Source organism: Colobus angolensis, unplaced genomic scaffold, assembly GCF_000951035.1.
Source record: "Colobus angolensis palliatus isolate OR3802 unplaced genomic scaffold, Cang.pa_1.0 Scaffold46, whole genome shotgun sequence".
NCBI lineage: Eukaryota > Metazoa > Chordata > Mammalia > Primates > Cercopithecidae > Colobus > Colobus angolensis.
Window position 1 is genome coordinate 8,510,469 of NW_012118043.1, and position 20,146 is coordinate 8,530,614.

General features: G+C 42.3%; 1 protein-coding gene across 1 annotated transcript in view; it reads left to right on the plus strand.

Annotated features, from left to right (window-relative positions):
- NME9 (NME/NM23 family member 9) overlaps nucleotides 1-20,146 on the plus strand; it is a 29,537-nt gene that overhangs the window by 5,256 nt on the left and 4,135 nt on the right. Inside the window, exons 2-8 of the mRNA XM_011958141.1 lie at nucleotides 510-567; nucleotides 5,820-5,923; nucleotides 7,164-7,235; nucleotides 9,731-9,847; nucleotides 10,977-11,052; nucleotides 18,988-19,070; nucleotides 19,373-19,465. Coding sequence (XP_011813531.1) covers nucleotides 510-567; nucleotides 5,820-5,923; nucleotides 7,164-7,235; nucleotides 9,731-9,847; nucleotides 10,977-11,052; nucleotides 18,988-19,070; nucleotides 19,373-19,465 — 603 coding nt within the window. The remainder of the gene's footprint in view (nucleotides 1-509; nucleotides 568-5,819; nucleotides 5,924-7,163; nucleotides 7,236-9,730; nucleotides 9,848-10,976; nucleotides 11,053-18,987; nucleotides 19,071-19,372; nucleotides 19,466-20,146) is intronic.

Below are 20,146 nucleotides of genomic sequence, written 5' to 3' on the forward strand. Positions count from 1 at the left end.
CTGGGTGACAGAGCCAGACTCCATCTCAAAAAAAAAAGAAAAGAAAAGAAATTTTTACGTTAATGAAGAGGGATAATATGTATTTTTCCTTGTATTTCATATTTATAAAACCAGAACTCTGTGGATAAGAAAAAAAATGTGAGTGAATGGCAATAAATTCAACTTAATTCTGATACTAAGTGAAAACACAAATTTCAAAATGAGACCTAGGTTTGATACATTTATGTACATTTTAAGGACACAAAAACAATTTATATATTGTTCCTGGACAAATAACATGTAAAATTATTTTTTAAATGCCTGAGACTAGTACACATTATTCTTAGGATAGTGTTTTTTCTGGGTAGGGAAGGAGGGAGAAAAGGAAGGAGAAAAGAAGACAGAGGATAACTTGAACTGTACTTGTAAGTATTTCAGAGATAGAAAGATAGAAATCTAGAGCAAACAGATTGAATTGTTTCCCTGCCTGAGCCCTCAGTAATACAGCATTTGATCCTCTTTGGCTTTAGGTCAACATCAGCACCCAAGAGCTTTGGGAGGAAATGCTCAGTTCCAAAGGACTAACTGGTAATTCAAAGTAAAATAACTTTTTAGATCCATTCTTTTCTAAATTATTAAATGGTGTGATGACCATGAAGAAAAGGGCTGCAATGAACACTACTTTCCTATTACCTTGAACCTCATAAAAAACCAGATGTGTGTGTGTGTGTGTGTGTGTGTGTCTGGCTTGAACATCAGTAAATTCAGTTCAGGAAATGAGTCGGTACTCAGGGTTGTTTGGTGTTAAAAGTAACAGAAAACCTCTTCTAATTACCTCAGGCACTAAAGGAGAATGCATTGGAGGGAATACAGGGATCTCTTGGAACTCAAAGGATGGAAGGCGAGCCAGGCATCACTGGGACTTGAACCTGGGACTGCAGTCATTAGGAAACAGCAGGCCACTGTCTATGGGCCTCCTCATCCCCATCCTCCTGGCATCAGTTATTTGTTGCTGCTTAGCAATTTACCCAGAAACTTAGTGGTTTAAAACAACAAACATTGATTATCCCAGTTTCTGTGGGTCAGGAGTTCAGGTACAGCTTAGTTGGATAGCTCTGGCTCAGAGTGTCTCACCATGGTAGTTACCGTGTCAGACGGGATCTCAAGGCTCAACGAGTAGTAGATTTGCTTCCAAGCTCTTTTGTGTGGCTACTGGCAGACCTAAGAAGATCCACTTCCAAGCTCACTCATGAGGCTGTTGGTAGGAAGGATTCAGGTCCTCACTGGCTGTTGGCCAGAGACATTAACTTCTTGTCATTGGTTTCTCCATGAGGCTACTCACAACCTGGTAACTTGCTTCCCCCAGGACAGAGCTCTAAGAGAGGGCACAAGTTGGAAGTCACAGCCTTTTGTTAGCCTAATCTTGAAAGTGATATCCCATTGCTTTTGCCATACTCTGCTCATTAGAAGCTGGTCACTAGGTCCAGCCCACACTCCAGGGCAGGGAATTACACAAGTACATGAGGACCAGGAGGTGGGGATCATTAGAGACATCTGAGAGGCTGCCTACCACCTGCTGTCACCCACTCTTTACTTCTCGTTCTCATTCACTGCAGATATCTCTGTGCTCTGTTACTCTCTGTGTGCCTGCTCAATTTTTCTGTGAATATACCTGCTCAGTGTGCTTGTATCTGATCTTAGCTTGCCCATTACCAAATGACATCAGCATTTAAGCCCATTCAAGCCAGATAGGATATCATGGCCCATCACCAACTGTAGAAATCTTTCTTATTCCCCGACCCAGTGCAAAATTAGCTTCCTCGTAGGAAATCTTTCTGGAACCTCTGTGTGGTCACGTCCCTCCTGGGAGCTCCTAGGGCACTTGGGGTGAGTCTCTGTCTCAATCCCTCCAGCACACACCCCACTTGCTGTGGCCCCTGTAGGGAAAGACCATCATGGCTTTTCTCCTAGACTCTAAACACAACGGCATTGGCTTTTTCTTTCTTTTTTTGAGACTGAGTCACCCAGGCTGAAGTGCAGTGGTGCAATCTTGGCTCACTGCAACCTCCATCTCTGGGGTTCAAGTGATTCTTCTGCCTCAGCCTCCCAAGTAGATGGGATTACAGGCACATTCTCTCACACCCAGCTAATTTTTATATTTTCAGTAGAGACGGGGTTTCACCGTCTTGGCCAGGCTGATCTCAAACTCCTGACCTCAAATGATCTGCCCACCCCGGCCTCCCAAAGTGCTGGGATTAAGGTGTGAGCCACCACGCCCCACCAGCATTGGCTTTTTAATCTCACATCTGTAGTAGACTTGCCTGGGACTGAGGCTGAGTGGGTACTAGATAAATGCTGATCCAGTTGTGTGGGTGTGAGTATAATCCCTCAAACACTCTACTGTTTGAGGGATTATAAAGTCTTTTTGATGGTGCCAAGGCTTAACCATTTGTCCATGTGTCTTGTCTGGGCAACTGGAACATGACTCCAGGTGAAACAAATCATTATTTCCATTACTTTAACAACCGTGAAAAAACCACCCTTCCTTAATTTTTTGAGAATGTATCATGTGCCAGCCACCTTGCTAAGCACCCTGTGTGATAATAGCTAACATCCAGTGAGCACTGACCCTCTGCCAAGCCTGGTCTAAATGGTTCAAGGGCCTCTGTTGACTGAAGGTAGCAGGACCTCCTCTTTGCTCCTTCTCATCAGGCAGTCTAGAGGAATATATAGATATGGAGCATATAAATACATAGATATGTGTTTTTCTCTCTCTCTCCAGCCAGCAGAAATTTGCTTCCAAAGTAAACCAACAGCATCTTGGAAACCTTGCCTTCTGCTGGCTCATTTTCACCTGCTTTCAACATGCCAAAGTCCCTTCAGGCCTACACATGCATGCACAGACACACACATACACACACACACACACACACACACACACACACAGACACCTTTTTCTTGTCTCTGCCATTCCTTCCATGTGGCTTCTCTGTTTTGCTTCCTCTCACTCAGAGTCAAACAAACACTTCCTCTCTGTTCCTTCCTACCCCTACCCCCCATCCCCGCTTCCTCCATAACTTTGTGAAGGTGCCTTTGTGCCCACCACTCCTCACAGAGCCAGGGCGTCCAAGAGGGAGGGAGAAGCTAGTAGCAATGGCAGGTGCGCTATCAATACAAATACAGCACAGAGAGTTGAGCCCCAGCTTTTTTCCTTTGGGATTTAAACCTGCCCTTTTCAGTGGGCCTGTGTACAGGGCCCTCTAAGTCTTCAGGGACATTTTCCTGGCTTGTCCCAAATGCCCTTTTGGCCATCATCCACATAACTGTAGTAGGTCGAAATAAAAAAATAAATTAAAATCTGTCAATTGTGAAACTCTTGTCTTCAGGAAAGCCCAGAACTTTATCCTCTACCTGGATGCTGTGGAACTCAAATCCCACTCTCCTGCTTGGATGTCTGGTTGCCTTTGTGATCACTTGTCTTAGATTTTCTGGTTGGTACTGAAAACCCAGCCTGTTTAGAGTTGAGTTTGTTCTCCTTTCCCCTCCAACAATCTCTCCCCACCCCTCGCTAGTTCTTTTTCTCTGCCAGGCTCAAAGGTGAAGTCCTTTTCACACCGTCTTTATTTTCATCCCTAGTATTCTGCCTACATTCTTTTCATTCTATCCCCTCTGCCACCCATGTGTCTGGCTTCCTCATTCCTGCTATACCCAGCTTGGGTTCTCACATTCTGCAAAATTGTGCTACTTGGCTGAACCAATGAACACTGCTGAATGTATGCATCTTGCTTCTTCCCTGGAGCAGTTGAAAGAGCATGGGCTATGGCATCAGGCAACACAGGATTTAAAACTTGAGTCTGCTGTACTGTGATTTAAATGTGTCCCCCTTCAAAATTCAGGTGTTGAAACTGAATGGCAAAAATAATGGTTTTAAGAGGTGGGGCCTTTAAAAGGGGAGTAGTGCCCTTCATGAGTGGCATTAAGTGCCCTTATAAAAGGGCTTGATGGCAGGAGTTTATTCCTCTTGCCCTTGACTTCCGTCATGTGAGGACACAGCATAATTCTCCTCCAGAGGGATGCAGCCCTTACCTGACAACCAAACCTGCTGGCACTTTGATCTTGGACTTGCCAGCCTCCAGAACTATGAGAAATAAGTTTCTGTTCATTATAAACTGCCTCAGTCTGTAGTGTCCTGTTACAGCAGCATAAATGGACTAAGCTATACTGCTTGAGAATTTGCTTTCTTACCTTAGGTCCATGACTTCACCTCTTTGAACTTCAGTTTCCTCATCTCGATAGTGCAATAATGATGTCCATCTCACTGGGCTTTTTAGAGAAAAGCAAAGTGCACCTGCCCTCTTGCAGCTAAAGCAGAATAGCTTAGTCTGTTTATGCTACTGTAACAGGACACTACAGATAGGTAGTATATAAAGAACAGAAATTTATTTATTACAATTCTGGATGCAGGCAAGTCCAAGATATTAGCTCCCTCTTCTCTCTAATACTTACTGTAAATCCTTGTTGCCTAGTGATTCAGGATAGAGCTCCTCAAGCCCCACATTCCAGATTCCTCCAGTGATCCCTGCCACCACTTCCTACCATACCACCTCAGGCAGGTCTGGTCCAGCAGGCTGCCCAGGGGTCCCTGAGTCTGCCACCTATGCCTGGCTGCCCATCCTTTGCACCACAGTCTCCCTCTCTGCCCATCCAAGCCTGGGCTCTCTACAATGCCCACTGCAAGTCACTTCTTCATGGGAAGCCTTCCTTCCCTGGTTAGTACAGAACAGTGTTAGTACAGTGCCACCAGTCTCTATACTAACTTTAGTCATGACAATTTATATTGGGTTATATTAATAGTTCTCACTTGATGGGAAAATTTTGAAATGTGAATCTGCGATAAGTAAAATCACAAATTGCGTGCTATTAAAATTGACAGAGTTAATCAATTATTAGCAATTTTGACACGATCTCCCTGTGACTGTGCTACTCTAGCAGTTGAACCGAAATCCTCACCTGTGTAGAACAGGCATGAACTCTGGGAGTGTTGAAGCCTTTTGGCAGATATCCATCCTCTAAAATACGGCCACTGGTATGTCACCATCTAGCCCTTGCTGCTGCGTCATGGTTGTGTGGGGCAGGTCCTGCACAAATCCAGTAGAAGGGAGTTGGCTTGGTTTGCTTAGCTTCCTGTAGATCATGTGGTTCACAACACTCAGATGAGAGGGTTCCTCTACATCCAGCCCTGACATGTACTATAGATTGGGACTAAAGAAGAAAAAGGTATCCAAGTTTCTCTCTAGCTGTCTATCAGGCTCACTTTCTGGGAGAAAAATGTTGATTTTTCTAAAGTAAATAAAACTCTGCTCCACCCAAAGAAAGTGGCTTTTAATTCATCAGAAGAAAAGGTCAAACCTGTGTTTATTATCGAAGGATTACATAAAAGTCAATTGTGTGCTGCTGGGTCACCTACAGTGAGTGACCTCTCCTTTTTAGAATAGACGTTTTCAGTCTAATTCCAATATCATTGAGGGCCACCCTGTGTTAGGCCTAACCCTGAATGCAGCCTGAAGAACCCTTAAGATAAAGGAGCCATGTTAAGAAAATTATTTTCTGCTATACTTATACTGTATTTAGAATTCAGTCTACCAAGTTCATAAGAATGAGGGCTAGCTCTGTTTCCATACTTGCTTACAATCTCATGGGATAGTAAATCCCTTTAACCATTAGATATCCCTACAAATGAATGTCAATTTGAGGGGGGTTAGAGTGTACAGGTATAAATTTTGCCTGGTGTGGTGGGCGCTGGTGTCTACTGAATGTTCCTGCTTCTTGGTTCCACACAGTTGTTGATGTCTATCAAGGCTGGTGTGGCCCCTGCAAACCTGTGGTGAGCCTCTTCCAGAAGATGAGGACCGAGGTCGGCCTGGACCTTCTGCACTTTGCATTAGTAAGATTCTCTCTCATCCAACAGTCATACAATATTGTAAAAAGAATTTAAAAATGTAAAAGAGTCAGGAAGGAGAAGGGTGAGAGTGGCCTTTCTCAGATCATTAAAAAGGAATCAGTGTGGACTTTTTGTTGATACTGTCATGATACTTTCTAATTTCTCTAGCTATGAAGGTTCCTATTCCCCACCCCACCTCCCTATATCACTCTTGGCTTGAGCAGTTCTTGGTGCTATATGAAGAGAAGAAATATATGTCACTCAAATGCATATTCTCCCTCTTCTTTTTTCTTTCTCCTGTCAACCAGGCTGGAGTGCAGTGGTGGGATCACGGCCCACTGCAGCCTTTGCCTCCCAGCCTCAAATGATCCTCCCACCTCAGCTTCCCAACTAGCTGGGATTATATAGGCACATGCCACCATGCTTCACTAATTTTTTAACTTTTTGTAGAGGCAAGGTCTCACTATATTGCCCAGGCTGGTCTAGAACTCCCGGGCTCAAGCAATCCTCCCACCACAGCATCCCAAAGTGCTGGGAGTACAGGTGTGAGCCACCACCCCAGCCGCATCTCCTTGGCTCATGAACACTGTTGACTGAAATGTCACTTTCAGATTTCCATCCTCTGCTCCATAAAGGGGAACTTATAGCAAATATTTATTTGGATGAATGTATGGGAATGGGAATAAATTCCAGAGAAGTATTCAACAGACACTGTTGATATGCTGCATGGGTTTGAGGTTCATAGGCAGTGAAGACAGGAGAAAATATGACTTACACTAATCACTCAAGAAGTTGGACTTCAAGGACTTTGCAGTTCCTCCTTTGGCAGTCAGTCTTGGTGCTTCCATAGGGAGTGTGCTGTAGAAGGGCTTGTGTGTGGGATCTCTTATGCCCATGTGCAGCAGGTTTCTCAGACAATGAAGTCGGTGCCTGAGGACCTTCACCTCGGTTGTCAGTCATGGCTGCAGAAGGACATTAGCCAGTAGCGCTCCCTTGGACTGGTACAGTAGCTGGGTGGGGCAGGAGATACTCTTGCTTCCTCCTCATTTGATTCTTCAAGAGAGTACATGTCTGCAATTTTATAGGACAGCTCTGATTAGCAGGAACAGCATGAGAGCAAATCGGGGCTCCACCTGGGGAAGTCAGTCCTGGGGGTGTTCAGTTCCCTGTGTGGTTTCCCACCAATCAATCGGGACCTGCACCCCCTGCACCCAGGGTAGCTGCTGATAGTGGTTTTCTTTAGGCAGAGGCAGATCGTCTTGATGTCCTCGAAAAGTACCGAGGGAAGTGCGAGCCAACCTTTCTGTTTTATGCAGTAAGTACATTTTCAGAACCAGAACTATTTGACAATTGCACATCATTAGAGTTCAAAATAGAAGCATCTCACTGACATTAATTATCTTTGGGAGAATTAATGGGAACCACCAAGAGGTCTCACAGATTCAAACAAGTGATGCTGTTTTCTCTGATGCCTCCCAGTCTTTTTTTATGATGTTGGCTACATACAGATACTCCCACCCCCAAGTTGAAGTGGTGACACAAGCTGTTGACTAGGATGACGACCTGAGGGCCCTGTGCCCAAGGAGGTGGATGACACAACACCCCGGTGGTCACTGTGCTGGGGCAGCCTTCCTGACTTGGTGTGCACGGGGAGAGAGTACCAGTCACGCAAACGTACATGCTCCTTTTTGGTTCATGAATACTCTAGACTTGAGGCTTCACTCTCAGAGCACAGGGTTTCAAGATTTCTATCCTTTGCTCCATAAAGGGGACTTTTTGGTAAAAACAGATACTCCTTTATGGGGCAGACAAGCTCTTCATTCACCCTTATTTAATCATAAAATGTGAAGATATGTTTACAGAAAGTCAGAAATGAGAGGGACTATTGAGGAAAGTCAAGTGGCCCAGTGTTTTGAAAATATAATTTGGATGTCCTTGGGTGTGACATCCGTGGTCGAGCTCCATGCCCCTCAGGGCCCATTTTTTCACACTTGGCTTCCCAGGTTTAGGCCACCTGCCAGGCTCTGATGGCAACGAATCGATATACCTCCTCACTCAGACCAGCCCCCTCATTGTAGAGTCAGGAATACCAAGATCTACTCAACCAGGTCTCCGAACACCAGGCTAGGGTTATTCAGTTTTGAAAACTTCAGCCTCCTGGCCTCAGCACTGCAAGTATTATAAATTGGAAACTTATGATGAAACATTATTTGAGCTTTGGATTTTAGTAGGGAGACTGAACTTACATGAGATAACATGATTGGGAGGAAAAGAGGGAGAAGCAGGGAGGAGCTCGGAGATGAGCATGCCCCAGACACACTTGACATCAGAGCTCAGCTGCAGAAATGGACCACAATGGCTTAATTTGCCTGAGCCCAGAGCAATTAAAGCATAAATCTTACTTGGCTGTATGGGAACATGGGCCACAATCTTCAACCCCATGGTGGTCCACTAAGGGATGGGAAGGAAATGGAAGGAGGACCCACTCTATGTGAACTTCCCCCTCTCCAGATTCATTTCTTTGTGAGTACAAACGTAGAGACTTTTGGCCAGGCGCAGTGGCTCACACCTGTAATCCCAGCACTTTGGGAGGCCGAGGCAGGCGGATCACCTGAGGTCAGGAGTTTGAGATCAGCCTGGCCAACATGGTGAAACACCGTCTCTGCTAAAAATACAAAAATTAGCCAGGCCTGGTGGCGGGTGCCTGTAATCCCAGCTACTTAGGAGGCTGAGGCAGGAGAATCACTTGAACCCAGGAGGCAGAGGTTGCAGTCAGCCGAGATCATGCCATTGAACTCCAGTCTGGGCAACAAGAGTGAAACTCCATCAAACAAACAAACAAACAAACAAACAGACTTTTGAAAGAGTTAAAGCAGAAACTCAGGTTCATCCCAAATACCACCTCGACTGGGAAGCCTTCCCTGACCATCTCAGATGATGCTGGCAATTCTTGCCCCAAGTTCCAAGCACCTTATAAATTTCCGTATTACTTACAGCAATTATAGTATCGTAATTGTTTCTTCGGCATGGCCAGTCATCCCTCTCCCCACTCTAGTCCCCATTCATGAAGGCTGCAGCTATGTTTTTTCATGTTTAATGTTTATATTCTTTGCCTCTGCCTTGGTGCTTGGTATAGTAAGTGCTCAATAATATTTGTTGAATGAGTAAGTCATGTGTAAGCCATACTTAGTCACTCATAACGTACTATGTACTGTTCCTCCCTTAATGAACTGCTGGTTACCCTGAAGGAAGCTTTGAAAGGAGTGGCATGGCCTAGAAGGTAGAGATCAGAAAAAGAGAAATCATTTAAAACTAGGAGCAGACTGGCTGGGCGCAGTGGCTCACGCCTGTAATCCCAGCACTTTGGGAGGCCAAGATGGGCGCATCACGAGGTCAGGAGATCAAGACCATCCTGGCTAATACGGTGAAACCCCGTCTCTGCTAAAAATACAAAAAAATTAGCTGGGCATGGTGGTGGGCGCCTGTAGTCCCAGCTATTTGGGAAGCTGAGGCAGGAGAATGGCGTGAGCCCGAGAGGCGGAGCTTGCAGTGAGTCAAGATCACGCCACTGCACCCCAGCCTGGGTGACAGAGCGAGACTCCATCTCAAACAAACAAACAAGCAAGCAAAAATCCTAGAAGCAGACCTGAGAGCGTCCTGGCCAAGGGAGGGCAGCAGAAGTGAGCACATTGCTATGAGCCTGGGGTTGAGGGACCTTGATCTTGGGCACACTCCTAGACACTCTCGCCATCTCTTGAAAGAGATTAATATTTGCCAAGAGTATTTCATGCTGTTTGTAACATATTCTAGGGAGGAGAACTGGTGGCTGTGGTTAGAGGAGCAAATGCCCCACTGCTGCAGAAAACCATCCTAGACCAGCTGGAGGCCGAAAAGAAAGTGCTGGCTGAAGGCAGAGAACGGAAAGTGGTAACTGGAGGTCACTTCTATAAGCAGCTAACTCACAAGTGCGCTAGTAGGGTGAGATCAGCAGTCCCCATCCCCCTTACCCGACTGTCCTGGAGCCGTTGGTGGACAGCTTCATAAAAGTTTCACCTGGGTCTGTTCCTCAAGCACTGTGCCCTGGTGGTATGTGTGCATTTTGAAACCTTCTTATAAAAGCCATCTCTTTCATCCAGAGCACTTTATTTTATCAATTTCCCTTTCATCTCCCACTTCAACTCTTAACAATGAATTCAGAAATGAAAATCAAGTTACAGAATGGAGTGATGGGTAGGAGAAGTCAGCTATCCTGGGCTCCTCTCAGCCTTGAGGTGAAATCTCTCCTAGTGACCCATTGGCTCATATTCCTGAAGATTTTACTTGTGAACTCAGAGGGCTCATTTCTTTAACTTAGAAATTAAGGTCTGTCATTAACATGAGAAATAGAATCAGCATAGCTTGTGATTTTGATAAATTATTTCCATGATAACATTGACTGCCAGTTCTTCAAATAATTGACTGCCTTTGAAAATCAACATACCATAGGTAGAGAGGTATTTCCTGGTGCTTTGAGCATCTGGCAAATGTGACTCCACACCATTCCATGTTCATTGTTCAAGTTTTCTTATTACATTCCAAATAGCAAAGCTCCATTTTTATGGAAAGGATTAGAATCAAATCTTATTTTTCCCAAGAAACCTGGCCATTTTCCCTCCCGAAAGAAAACTGCAAATGCTAACATTTTCATGTGCCTCCTCCAAGGGAATATTATCTCTCTTTACTGTTTCTCTGTACTGCATAGTCAATCTCTTTAGTATTTACTTACATTTCAATTCTTTGTCTTCTCATCAACTATCTCTACTTAATGCATATGAAAAGAGGCAGACTCTAAAACCTAAGATAAGCATGGCTTTTCTTGTATTCTAATTCTGTCAGCCCTACACCAAGCACCCAGCCACCAAAAAGGGTCTTGCAAAGTTTCCAAGACTGGTAACTTTGACATTTTTTTTCTCTGTGTTTTGGAGCTTTGCTTTTTTTAGTCTCTACAGGTTTTTGAAGGTGTTAGTGGTAACATTAATTAGCTAACTACTTTCTTTTAATGACCAATTTATACTAGATTAAAGATGAGGCTCTTTCTGATGAAGATGAATGTGTTTCCCATGGAAAGAACAATGGTGAAGATGAGGACATGGGTGAGTGCAGAACCAATGAGCAAGGGAAAAAGGCAAAGCAGACTCAGATTTGATGTGTGTTTAAAATAGATGAGTATTCAGTTTATTGAGCAATCTGAACTCTGAGAAGATTTTTTAATGGTTCATAATTTTCTTTTAAAAATTGATATATAATAGATGTGCATATTTTCAGAGTACATGAGATAATTTGATACATACATATAATTAAATCAGGGTAATTGGGATATCCATCACCTTAAATATTTATCTTTTCTTTATGCTATGGATATCCAAATTATTTTCTTCTAGCTATTTTGACATGTACAATAGATTAATGTTAACTATAGTCACCCTACTGATCTCTTGAATACCAGGTCTGATTTCTTCTGTCTATCTGTAGATTGTACCTATTAATCAACCTCTCTTCATCCCTCTCTCTCCACTTCCTGGCTTCTGGTAATCACCAATATACTCCCTACCTTCACGAGATCCATTTTTTTAAGTTTCCACATATGAGTAAGAATATGTGCTATTTGTTGTTCTTTGCTTGGGGGCTTATTTCACTTAACATAATGATCTCCAGTTCTATCCATGTTGCCACAAATGACAGGATTTTAATCTTTTTAATTAATGAACAATATTCCTTTGTGTATATACACCACATTTTCTTTATTCATCCATTGATGGGCACTTAAGTCGATTGCATATTTTGGCTATTGTGAATATTGCTGCAATAAACATGGGAGTGCAGATATCTCTTCAATATATTGATTTCCTCTCTTTTGCATATATACATAGTAGTGGGATTGTTGGATCATCTGGTAGTTCTATTTTTGTTTTTTCAGGAACCTCCATACTGTTTTCCATAGTGGCTGTGCTAATTTACATTCATACCAGCAGTACGTGAACATTCCCCCTTCTCTACATCCTCGCCTCATTATTCTCTTTTTTTTTGTTTTGTTTTGTTTTTGAGACGGAGTCTCCCTCTGTCGCCCAGGCTGGAGTGCAGTGGCACGATCTTGGCTCACTACAACCACTGCCTCCCAGGTTCAAGCGATTGTGGTGCCTCAGCCTCCCTGAGTAGCTGGGATTACAGGCACCCACCACTACACCTGGCTAATTTTTGTATTTTTAGTAGAGACTGGGTTTCAGCACATTGGCCAGGCTGGTTTCGAACTCCTGACTTCAGGTGATCCACCTGCCTTGGCCTCCCAAAGTGCTGGGATTACTGACGTGAGCCACTGCACCCAGCCTCCTTTTTTTTTTTTTTTTTTATAGTCCCCATTCTAACTGGGGTGAGATGAAATCTTACTGTGATTTTATGATTTGCATTTCCCCGATGATTACTGATATTGAGCACCTTTTTCATATACCCATTGGCCATTTTTATGTCTTTTTTTGGAGAAATGTCTACTCAGATCTTTTGCCCATTTAAAAATCAGATTATCTTTCTTTTTGCTTTTGAGTTGTTTGAGCTCCTTATATATTCTGGTTATTAATCCCTTGTCGGAGGGATAGTTTGCAAATATTTTCTCCCACTCTGTGGGTTGTCTCTTCACTTTGTTGATTGTTTCCTTTGCTTTGCAGAAGCTTCTTTGCTTGATGTGATCTCATTTATCTATTTTTGCTTTTGTTGCCTATGCTTTTGAGGTCTTACACAAATAACCTTTGCTCAGACCAATATCCTGGAACATTTCTCCAATGTTCTTCTGACAGTTTCATAGTATCAGGTCTTAGAATTGTGCCTTTAACCTATTTTGATTTTGTGTTTGTATATGGTGAGAAATAGGGCTGTAGTTTCATTCTTCTGCATATGGTTATTCAGTTTAACCACCACCATTTATTGAAGAGAATGTCCTTTCACCATTGTATGTTCTTGGCACCTTTGTTGAAAATGAGCTGGCTATAAATGTGTGGATTTACATCTGGGTTCGCTATTCTATGTGTCTGTTTTTATGCTAGTATTTTGCTGTTTTGATCACTATAGCTTCGTAGTATAATTTGAAGTCAGGTCCTGTGATGCCTCCGGGTTTGTTATTTTTGCTCAGTATGATTTTGGTTATTTGGGGTCTTCTGTGGTTCCATATACATTTTAGGATTATATTTTCTATTTCTGTGAAGAATGTCACTGGTATTTCAATAGGTATTGCACTGAATCTGTAAATTGCCTTGGGCACTATTAACATTTTAACAATATTAATTCTTCCAATCCATCAGCATGGCATGGAATATCTTTCCATTTGTGTGTGTGTGTCCTCTTCAATTTCTTTCATCAGTGTATCATAGTTTTCCTTGTAGAGAGCTTTCGCATCTTTGGTTAAATCCAATTCTACATATTTTATATTCTTTGTAGGTATTGTAAATGGGATTGCTTTCTTGGTTTCTTTTTCAGATTGTCTGCTGTTGGTATATACATATGCTACTGGTTTTTGTATGTTGCTTTTGTATCCTGCAACTTTACTGATTTCATTTATCATTCTAACAGTTTTTTGGTGGGGTCTTTGAATTAACGTGGTAAAAGCAGCCATCCTTGTCTTATTCGAGATCTTTGAGGGAAGGCTTTGAAATTTTCCCCATTCACTATGATGTTTGCTGTGGGTTATACATGGATTTTATTGTTCTGAGGTGTGTTCCTTCTATTCCCAGTGTTTTGAAGGTTTTTTATCATAAAGGGAATTCAAATTTTATTGAATGGTTTTTCAGCATCTATTGGAATTATTATACAGTTTTTGTTCTTGGTTCTGTTAATGATTTGATGAACCACATATATTGCTTTACATGTGATGAACCCTTTTTACATCCCTGGGATGAATCCCACATAGTGAATGATCTTTTTGATGTGTTGTTGAAGTTGGTTTGTTAGTATTTTGTTGAGGACTTTTGCATTTATGTCCATCAAGAATATTGGCCTAGTTTTCTCATTTTGTTGTGTCCTTGTCTGGTTTTGCTATCAGGGCAATTCTGGCCTCACAGAATGAGTTTGGAAGTTTTCCCTCCTCTTCAAATTTTTTGAAGAGTTTGAGTAGAATTGGTATCAGTTATTCTTTAAATTTTTGGTAGAATTTAGAATTGAAGCCATCAGGTCCTGAGATTTTCTTTGGCAGAAGACTTTTTATTACAGTTGTGATCTTGTTGTTACCGGTTTGTTGAGGTTTTCTATTTCTTCATGGTTCAATCTTGGTAGATTGCATGTATCCAGGAATTTATCTATTTCTTCTAGGTTTTCAGATTTGTTGGTGTGTAGTTGTTCATAACAGTGTCTAATGATTCTTTATATTTCTGTAGTTTCCAGTTGTTATGTCTCCATTTTCTTTCTGATTTTATTTATTTGGGTCATCTCTTTTTCTTAGTCTAGCTAAAGGTTCATTGATTATATCTTATCAAAAAATCAACTTTTTGCTTCATTGACCTTCTGTATTTTTTAGGCTCAATTTCATTTATTTCTGCTCTGATCTTTATTGTTTGCTTCCTAGTACTAATTGGGGGTTTGGTTTGTTATTGCTTTTTTAGTGCATTTGGGTGCATCATTAGGTTATTTGAAATCTTCCTATGTTTTTTGATGTAAGCATTTATTGCTACAACCTTCCCCTTTACTATATTACTCTTTTTACTGTATCCCATAGATTTTGGATGTGTATTTCCATTTTCATTTGTTTCAAGAAATTAAAAATTGTCCTTTATAATTTTTTATCTGATGCATTTGTTGTTCATGATTATGTTGTTTAATTTTCATGTGTTTGTGTAGTTTCTGAGGTTCCTCTTGTTATCGATTTCTAATTTTATTTTATTGTGGTCAGAAAAGATATATACAATTTCTGCTTTTTTGAATTTGTTGTGACTAGCTTTGTGGCTTATAATTTGCTCTATTCTGGAGAATATTCCACATGCTGATGAAAATAATGTCTTTTCTGTAGCACTTGGGTGAAATCTTCTGTAAATATCAGTTAGGTCTGTTTGGTCTAGCGTGCAGTTTGACTATGATGTTTGTCTTCTGTCTGAATGATCTGTCCATTACTAACAGTAGGGTGTTGAAGTCCCTATGTATTGCAGTATTGTATTACTGTATTGCAGTCTATCTTTCCCTTTAGATCTATTAATATTTGTTTTATATACTTGGATGTTCTGGTGTTGGGTAGATATTTATAATTGTTACTCTTGATGAATTGACCCCTTTATCATTATATGGTGACCTTCTCTGATCTAAGTATAGTTTATCTTGCTCTCTTTTCATTTCCACTTGCAATGAATATCTTTTTCCATGCCTTCACTTTCCGTCTATGTGTCTTTATAGGTAAAGTGGGTTTCTTGTAGGCAGCATATAGTTGGATCTTGTTTTTTTTTTTTTCCTCTTTGAAATGGAGTTTCACTCTTGTCGCCCAAGCTAGCAGAGTCTTGGCTCACCGCAACCTCTGCCTCCCAGGTTCAAGAGATTCTCCTGCCTCAGCCTCCCAGTTAGGTGGGATTACAGGCATGGACCACCACGCCTAATTTTGTATTTTTAGTAGAGACAGGGTTTCTCCATGTTGGTCAGGCTGGTCTCAAACTCCTGACCTCAGGTGATCCACCTGCCTCAGCCTCCCGAGTAGCTGGGATTACAGGCACATGCCACCACACCTGGCTAATTTTTGTATTTTTAGCAGAGACGGGGTTTCACTATGTTGGCCAGGTTGGTTTTGAACTCCTAGAGTGATCCACCTGCCTTGGCCTCCCAAAATGCTGGGATTATAGGCGTGAGCCACTGTGCCTGGCCAACAGTGGGTTTTATATCTCAAATGTCTTCTTTTTGCATATTAGTAATTTTTTCTTTCAGATTAAAGATTTCCTTAGGCATTCCTTCTTCTTCTTCTTTTTTTCTTTTCTTTTTTCTTTTTGAGATGGAGTTTCACTGTGTCACCCAGGCTGGAGTGCAGTGGCATGATGTTGGCTCACTGCAACCTCTGCCTCCTGGGTTCAAGTGATTCTCCTGCTGCCTCATTCTCCCCAGTAGCTGGGTTTACAGACGTGCTTTTTTTTTTCTGGCTCCAAGAAACTTTTCTTATAAAGGAGGAAAAAGTAGGAGCAGTACAGTGCTCCACAGAATTTTTTTTTTTTTTTTTTTTTTTTAGTAGAGACAGGGCTGGTACCTTGGCTCAAACTAATGAGTGGGGCAATCTGGCTTCTCTCAGGAGAACTTGAATGGAGACAGAGACTACTGAAACTGCAATCTGGTAGTATGTGCTGGAGCTGAGAAGTCACGGAACATCATGCAGACTCAGGGCCTGGAGGAGCCACTTTTAGCCACACCTGGCTTTTTTTTTGTATTTTTAGTAGAGACAGGGTTTTGCCCTGTTGGTCAGGCTGGTCTTGAACCCCTGACATCAGGTCATCTGCCCACCTCAGCCTCCCAAGGTGCTGGGCCACTGCGCCTGGCCCGCCTTCATATTTGAGGGATAGCTTTGCTGGGTATGGTATTCTTGGATGACCGTTTTTTTTTTTCTTTCAGTATTTTGGAAATGTCATTCCACTGCCTCCTGGCCTATATAGTTTCTATTGAGAAGCCTGTTGCTAGATAAATTGGAATGATTCTGGGAAGCTTAACCATAAAATATTTTGTCTCCAGTCACTGGACTTCAAACATACTGTGTCAAATCTCTCTTCTGATCTTTAACAGCATTTCGGGCCCATTACACAGCGTTTTGATTATGTTCAAATATAACAGGTGTGACTTTCATGGCAATTACCAGGCATCAAAAAAAAAGCTACATGTAATAAAATGATAAAATGGAGGGAAGCAACACCAATAACTGAAAGCAATGATGCTGGTATTTCCTTAGTCCTTATTTGAACTTTTTAAAAAAGCTCAAGCCTCTTTTTTCACCTCTTTCTTAAACATTAGAAAACCTTTCCTTCCCAGAGCCCTACAACCTCTTTCCTATCTTCCCCAAATATTAACTTGCAGACTTTACACTCCTGGGTATCACAGTACTTCCTGAACCTTTCATAAGAGAAAACTTGGCCTGACAGAATGAAGAAAAGCTAAGAGTTAGGAAGGCTATTGCTGGGATAGTGTCTCTTGGTGGTAACCGAGACACAAGGGAAAACCAGAATTAGGCTCAGGAACTGTGTTGATAAGAGGAGGAAGATTTTTTAAATTATTGCTTGAAATAGAAAGGCTGTTTTTACATGTGTGGAGAATAAGAATTGTTTGAATTGGATTCTAACAAGGGAGAAGGCACAGTTTAGGACAGCAAGAAAACTTCAAGGGTGAAGAGAAAATCAGTGATTGTGATTCTGCAGGAGACATCTGTTACTCTCCTATTGTATTATCTCCTCTTTCTTCCCTCCTCCGTGATTTCCTCCCAAATCAAGTCTTTCCCACCTAGAAAACCACCTAAGATACTGCCCTTGCCCTTAGTCTTCCTCTTATTCACAGCCAAGCTTCCTTTGTCCACACTCTAGGCCACCTTCACTTTCCATTTGTGCCCCTACCTATTGCAATCTGGCCTCTGCGCTCACTACTCCCTGAAATGGTGCTCACTGGTGGCACCAACAGGTAGTTTCCAGTGCATATCTTATGGGAATTTTCTGCAGAATGAGATGATGTTCACAATATCTTCCTTCTCAAAACCTTCTCTTCCGGTTTCTGAGATGTCATGACTTTTCTTGTTTTCCTTCTATGTCTCTGGCCTCTCCTCAGTTTCTCCTTCATTGGCTTCTTTTCTTGTGCTGTCCTTTTAACCTAGAACGCCCCAGGCCCCTGTTTTGGTATCTTCTCTTCTTCCTCTACCTTTAGGTGATCTCATTAATCAGTTTATAATGGAATGTATTGTAAAAGTCTCTTAAAATCTAACTATTCATGATATATTAGAAATAGTAATCTCAGAAAGAAATAATAGATTTGTTACTTGAAATGATTTATACTTTTTGCAATACATGTTTTTGAGATTTTTCAGAGCAGAAAGCCCTCTTTAAATGTAGATATTGTCTTGTTTCATTTCAACACAACCAATGTAAAAGCTGAGAAACAAAATAGGTGATGGGAGAATGATGATTCTGTGGAGAGTGTAGATAACTCACCAAAGACAAGTTTATATAAGCAGGAGGACAATGGAGGTGGGCTCATGGACTAGACGCAGACCTCCCTATAGCTCCTGTGGGCCTCAGCAGTGGACTCTGATCTTGTGGCACCTCCTTCATTGTCATAGCTAATTGGACTGGTGGATGCTCATTCAAGGGCAGTCAATCAGCAGACTGGCCAGTGAGCTAGGGCTGGTACCTTGGCTCAGACTAATGAGTGGGGCAATCTGGCTTCTCTCAGGAGAACTTGAACGGAGACAGACTACTGAAACTGCAATCTGGTAGTATGTGCTGGAGCTGAGAAGTCACGGAACATCACGCAGACTCAGGGCCTGGAGGAGCCATTTTTAGCTACATAGCAGGAAAGGGAAAAAGCAGCAGAGGCACAGGAGCCAGTAGAGTGAAAGGAGAGCATGTGGCAGACAGCAGGTAGAGGCTGGGTGGGAATCATGAGAGGGTGACAGGAAGGGATGAGGGCAGCCAGGTCTGTGTTGCCCATGCTCCAGGCCCCCTCTCACTTTCTCCTATACCTCTTCTTACCACTCCCCAGGCCAACTCAATTCAGTTGTTTCTGGATTTCTGGTCCCAAGCAGTCTTTCAGCAATCCCTTCCCCCATGTTCCTCCTCTGCCATCTGCCCTGTCAGAGACAGGTTCATTGAGCCAGTCTCTGAGTCTCTGTTCCTTGCAGCAAGATGGAGGTTGAGGTCTGGAGTCAGACTGGTACATCCACCAGAGTCCAGGTTTGCAGGGGCAAAACTAAGGCCAGGGGAGGGTACCCTGAGAGCCCAAGCCTGTGCCTACCACTTGGTGCAATGGAGCCTTGTGTAGCATTGTTTTTTTGTGGATGGACTCCTGAGAGCCTCAAACATTAGCATCTGACAGCACCATTTTTGGCTTAGTTTCATCAGAGAGGATCTGTACCTTGGCCATCATTAAACCAGATGCAGTGGCCCACGGAAAGACTGATGAGATTATCATGAAGGTAAGAGAGACAACACTTATGTGCACCACTGTCCTTGTGTCCTCTCTTGTGGATAAACAGGGATGGGGCACCAGGCAGTGATATCTTAGAGCAGGAAGACGACTTCTAAGGGATTGTAGCTCAAACTCCATTCAAGCAAATGAAAATGTTAAATCTGATTGGGACAGATAATGTGGGGATCAGTGTCTCCACAGCCTTTAATGTTGCCTGTCTTTATTTTTTTTACCTTGCAACTAAATTAATTAATCAATGTGAATTTGGGCTTGATTTACCCTTTCAGAATATTTATATATATTCTACAGATTCAGGAAGCTGGGTTTGAAATTCTAACAAATGAAGAGAGAACCATGACAGAGGCAGAAATGCGACTTTTCTACCAACACAGAGCTGGAGAGGTCAGCTCATCTACTTCCACAAGTTCAACACGCTGTCGTTTCTCTTCCTCCAACATTATGCTTGTAGATTGGTATTAGTTTGTGACAGAAGAAATTATGAAGAACCAAAATAGGAACAGCAAGTGGGTCATGAATTTGTTCTCAGAATGAAAATAGGCTGTATCAGGTAAAGTTTTTTGGTTGCAAAGAAAAGGTTTTGACTCTAAGAAATGAATTAAGGAATTTATTAGAAGGATAACCCATAGTTGAAGGGAGAGTTTAATGAGAAGGGCTTGGAGACAAAAGGAAGCGAGGGATCTCAGAAGCAAAGCCTCGAGCATATGACTTTAGATACTGCCATTGGATAACTCAGATCTAACCACCTTCCATTTGCTTCTGCTGATGACCCACCTGCTTGGGAGTCTTCTTGGCTTAGCTTGGGCCATAGCCCTTCCTCTCATGTCAGGGGTGTGTGTGTGTGTGTGTGTGTGTGTGTGTGTGTGTGTTGGGGAATGGGCATCATGGTTGTCAGTCAAATTTGGACCAAATTAAATGGAGAAGGGCTGTTCCCCGAAGGAAAACCAGAGTACTGTTACTTGAGGAGGAAGGGTTGTGAGGCATTGCATGAAAAAAAAAAAAAAAGTACCAACTATATTTCACCCCTTAGTTATCCAGCATCATATGATTTCCATAGATATGGTC